The following is a 5,188-nucleotide window of genomic DNA, read 5'->3' as shown; positions in this document are numbered from 1 at the left end:
GATAGAAGTGACCAGAAGACGAGGAAGAAGACGTAAGAAGATGCTGGATGACCTTGGGGACAGAAGAGGATATTCTCATTTGAAGGAGAAAGCTCTAGATCACATTAAGTGGAGGAACTGTTTTGGAAGAGACTGTGAACCTGTTGTCTGACAGATTACTGATGAATGAATGAACAGAAGTATTTGGTTCGTCCTTGGGGGCACACGGTAGCGTAGTTTGTTGAGACACTATGATACAAGCTGGAAGGTCATGGGTTCAAGTCCCGATGAAGTCAGTGAATATTTTTCAATTGACCTAATCCTTCCAGCCGCATTACGGCCCTAGGGTGAACTCAGCCTCTAACAGAAATGAGTACCAGGAATTAATTAAATAATTTTCCTGGGGAGTAAAGCACAGCCGGCACGTAAGGCTGACAACCTTACTGCCATCTTTGAGCCGATTGTCTAGATAATGTGGTATCCTCAATGTTTCACAACCCTATGGGTCTCCACAAACTGTTACAGGGATAGCTATACTTTTACTTACTTTTTTATTTGGTTCATCCTGTTCCTTGTGGCTTACAGTATTCAAAATGGTGTTAGAAGCATCATCAGAATTGTATATAGCAGGATTTAATATTTCATCTTCTTCTAACTCATATGCACAGCTATCTATGTCTGGAAAGTTATTATCTGTTTCTAAGTCACGTATAGTTGCTTCCAATTTACTGATTTCTGCTTCTAAATTGTCTCCCACTGAATCATCATGGTCACTGTCAGTTACAATCTTTACTTCAGAAACATCCAAATGGATCACAGAAGTATTGTTAGAGTTGATGTTGGAGAGAAGCATCTTAAAAAAGAAGAAAAAGGTATATTAAACTGTAAATAAAAAATAATGCAATGCACTGATTACAGACAGATAGATTATATGCATACCAGCAGGCATTTCAGGAATAAAAAAGGGAATATCTGAAAGGCAAAACTGATGACCTTGCAGTGAACAGTAAGAACAAGAATATTAGAGACCTGTATAGAGGACCTTCTAAATCTATGTCTGGAAAGTCATTATCTGCTTCCAATTTACTGATTTCTGCTTCTAAATTGTCTTCCACTGAATTAGCATGGTCACTGTCAGTTATAATTTTTACTTCAGAAACATCCAAATGGATCACAGAAGTATTGTTAGAGTTGGTGGTGATGAGAAGCATCTTAAAAAAGAAGAAAAAGGTATTTTAAACTGTAAATAAAAAAATAATGCAATGCACTGACTACAGACAGATAGATTATATGCATTCCATGGGTGCTGATTACTCGACACATCAGCATACAAATAAACACTACAAGACAATCAACACAAGACTGTAAAAGCATGCAATGTACATGTAAGTCATGTTTAACAGTCAAAATTACAAATTTATTCTTTCCTTATAAAAAATGACATTAAATTCATATGCAACTATTCTGTTAGGTGATACTCAAATTGAGGGAGGTCAAAACTATATACTGTATGAATAAACAGTAACTACAACTTCTGTGGTCATTATCATTACACATACTAAATAAAAATAAAACATTAATTAAATGAGTCAGTGATTCAAAGTCATACAGTAGTAGAGCACAACATTAAAGCAATAAAACGAATTTGGTTTCAACACAGTCTAGGGTCAACAGAGATTTTTTGTTTGCATTATCTCTAAAAGTATAAGGCTTAAGGGAAAATGTTCTGTACATACAATCTGTTTCAGTTCTCTCAACAACTTTTCTTTAAAATATATTCGTTTCCAATAAATGTTTAGTGGGATAAATGCAGAAATGCATGTACATCATCAAGTAAAGTGGTTGTTAAACTTTTAAGTTCTAACTGAAAACTGAAGAGACTGATTTGGGGGGCAGTAAAAACTCCTCACTCTGTACACTTCAACCATGAAGATGCAGGCAGCATGTACCTCTGAAACATTGGTAACACTACCCTCACCCATATGATGCAGACACCCAAGAACATGTGCAGCTTCAATACTGGATAAGTTTCTTCTGACACCAGCATATTAACTAAATGTTGCAGTTTAAATGGTGCATTTCAAATGACAATTTGATCAAATATTTTTTATAACACAGTTAATATAAAATGGCCTACAATTTAAAATGCATAGTTTATTGATTTTATTTTGCAGGGGTTTTGCAGTGACCAATTTGGCCTGTCTGCAAAAAGTCCTATTTCCTTTGAACGACAATACTGGTTGCTCAATAGTATACTTCTTAGTGACTATATATTTGTTATTTTGTTACATTCTTTGTCATATCCAGTTGATTTGTTACTTTTAATTGACTGGAATTTTATCAGTTTCATATGCAGCTGTTTAATGATGTTTACACCTGGAAACTGACCTGGGACTTACTTTCCTAAGTACAGTAATGTGTTATCGATGCTTCCACTACATATATAATTTCAGCAATTTTTTTTTTATTTACAATAATTCTTTAGTTGATATCGAGAGTATATAGCACTGATGATAGGATGGTTAATGAATGTGGAGCATATGGTAGAATAAGTATTTGGAGACAATCATGGGTTAAATCATTTACCACTGGTTCCAACAATGTATTTCTTACTATTTGTAGAGAAAATACAAAATCTTGTTGTCTGTGATGGTATAAGATGAAAAGTTTTATAACATACACCATTTCAAATATAGTGCATGTGCACAGAAATACTCCCTATTCTAACAATTTTTTTCAGATTTATTGCAAAGGCCCCTGTGTTCTGATGGTGTACAGTAGAACTACTTGGTCTGTTGTTTATAGAGAACTTGATATTATTAGGGTCAGTGACAATATCAGAAACTTGTTTTTGGTCCATCATTCACATTGGCTAAGCCCATGGAACAGAGTACTTCTTGAAAGCCACCAGTTGCTTAACAATTCCAGAATTCCCCAACATTTTTTGGAACCTTCCCACCAGTGGTCTCTATCTTGAGCCAGATGAATCCAGTCCATACCACCCCAACTTATCTAAGATTCATTTAATATTATCCTTCCACCTTCATCTAGACCTCCTTAGTGGTCTCCTTTCTTCAGGCTTTCTCACCAAAATCCTATCTGCATTACTTTTTTTCCTCAGTAAATGCACTGCCCATCCCATCCTCCTGAACTTGGATCATTCTCATTATACTTGGCAAAGAGCACAAGTTATGAAAAGAGGCTCTTCATTATGCAGTTTTTCTCTAACTTCCAACCATTTAATCCCTGTTCAGTGCAAATATTCTCCTCAGCACCCCTTTCTCAAACACACTCACACTCATTGTTCTCTTAATGTCAGATACCACGTTTCACACCCATTCAAAAATACTGGCAAAATTAGTTTTGTATATTTTAATTTTTACATTTTTCAACAGCAGGGAAGAAAACAAAAGGTTCAAAAGGGAATGGTAAAGAACATTACCTGACTTTAATTTGTCCTTAATTTCTTCACATAATACAATCTTTATTTGTTAGTGTCATTTCCAAATATTTGAACTTTGCCACATTTTCGAAGTATCTATTAGCTGTTGTCTACTTGAGCAATAACAATGATAAAATTTGGATTACTAATGGTATAAAGACATGTTGTAAATGTAAAAGATTTTTATACAAGTTAAATGAATATAGTAACGATCCAAAAGTAAAAACTTATTATAAAAAGTATTGTCTTATTTTAAGGAAAGTAATTTATGAAGCAAAAAAATTATGTTATAATCAGTTAATTGAAATTTCTAATAACACAAAAAAAACAGCATGGAATATTATAAGAAATGGATTGCATAAATCCACCAAAGATAATTATATGCCAGTTACGTTTAAAATGTATAATAGGAACATTCAATCTAAAGATGTAGCTGATGCTTCCAATGAGTATTTTTTTAATATTGCTCATAGTCTGCAAACACATCCAGATAAAACTAATTCACCTCTTAAATTATTAAAGAATGCTTATGAGCCTATTTTTCAGAGTATGAGTAACCAAAGGAGAAATTATCAATATAATTTGTTCTTTAAAATCAAAGAAGTACTCTGGTTATGATGGGATTTCATCTAAAATATTAAAACTTTGTAGCGTCTTTATAAGTGCGCCCCTTTCCTACATCTGTAATATGTCTATCATTACTGGTGTATTTCCTGAACACTTGAAGTATGCTGTTATGAAGCCCCTGTATAAGAAAGGAGATAAGGTTGATATTACGAACTATAGACCTATTTCTATGTTGACTGTATTTAGTAAAGTTATGGAAAGACTTATGCATTGTAGATTGTGTCAGCATCTACAAGTCAATAATATTCTGTTGCAGGAACAATTTGGCTTTAGGAAAAATTTCTCAACAGACCATGCTGCTTTTTCTTTTACGACTGGCATACTTCAGGCCTGGAATAACAAACTGCAGGAATTTTTGTGACCTTGCTAAGGCTTTTGGCTGTGTTAATTATGAGATATTGACATCTAAACTAGAGTATTATGGTGTCCAGGGTTGTATATTAAATTGGTTCAAATCATATCTGTTGGATAGAAAACAGAGAGTGTACATTAAAACTAATGACGGTCAGGACTATTTTCCATCTTGGGAAAGAGTTAAGCAAGGGGGGTTCCTCAGGGGTCAGTTTTGGGACCACTTCTGTTTATTATTTACAGTAATGATTTGCCTCCATATATTAACCTTTAAACGCCGGACTTCTGAAATAGTGGTAAGCTTGAGCTGGCTGGAGTTTATTTAAACGCCCGCTGCTGGTGCGCGTTTAAATGCCCGTTGGTACTCTGCCTTTAAATGTCCGTTCCTGTTAGTGCGCCTAAACAATTTTAAGCATTGTGTTTAAAAATGATGTATCTAACTCAATTTTTATGATAAATGGATGGAACTAATTTTGTTTGTATCAGCAAAGAACATACTGTCGCATACTATAACGGAAGATTTGACATTTTTTATACAAATTATACTCCATTTTCAATTTTTTGTTTTTAATTTTGATGAGTACTGCAAAAATGATTTCCCAGTTCTTCACGGAGTTGTTCTGCATTACAAATTCATTTCTGTTTGTAAAACTTGACAAATTTTAGCAGTCCCTGATGTCATAAAACAGATGGAAGCAATAAAATCATTTGGCCTTCTGCTAGCACTGCTTACACTCTTCGGATTTTCGAATCTTTTGACTGAAGGTCAGAAGAATGAAAGAATGGCTA

The 5,188-nt window shown here is 34.2% G+C and overlaps 1 protein-coding gene across 3 annotated transcripts in view; it reads right to left on the bottom strand.

The window, feature by feature from the left end:
* LOC111863828 overlaps positions 1-5,188 on the bottom strand; it is a 20,811-nt gene that overhangs the window by 14,041 nt on the left and 1,582 nt on the right. For 2 of the 3 annotated variants that reach the window (XM_023850555.2, XM_023850556.2), the window contains exon 2: positions 527-832. In XM_023850555.2, the coding sequence (XP_023706323.1) occupies positions 527-832 (306 nt within the window). Of the gene's footprint in view, positions 1-526; positions 833-3,421; positions 3,532-5,188 lie in introns of all 3 variants that reach the window. The other variant, XM_033751223.1, reaches the window with a different exon arrangement.

This window comes from Cryptotermes secundus, unplaced genomic scaffold (genome assembly GCF_002891405.2).
Source record: "Cryptotermes secundus unplaced genomic scaffold, Csec_1.0 scaffold1695, whole genome shotgun sequence".
In the NCBI taxonomy this organism is placed as follows: domain Eukaryota; kingdom Metazoa; phylum Arthropoda; class Insecta; order Blattodea; family Kalotermitidae; genus Cryptotermes; species Cryptotermes secundus.
The sequence above is the reverse complement of the archived record's forward strand: the minus strand, read 5'-3'. Positions and strand labels throughout refer to the sequence as shown.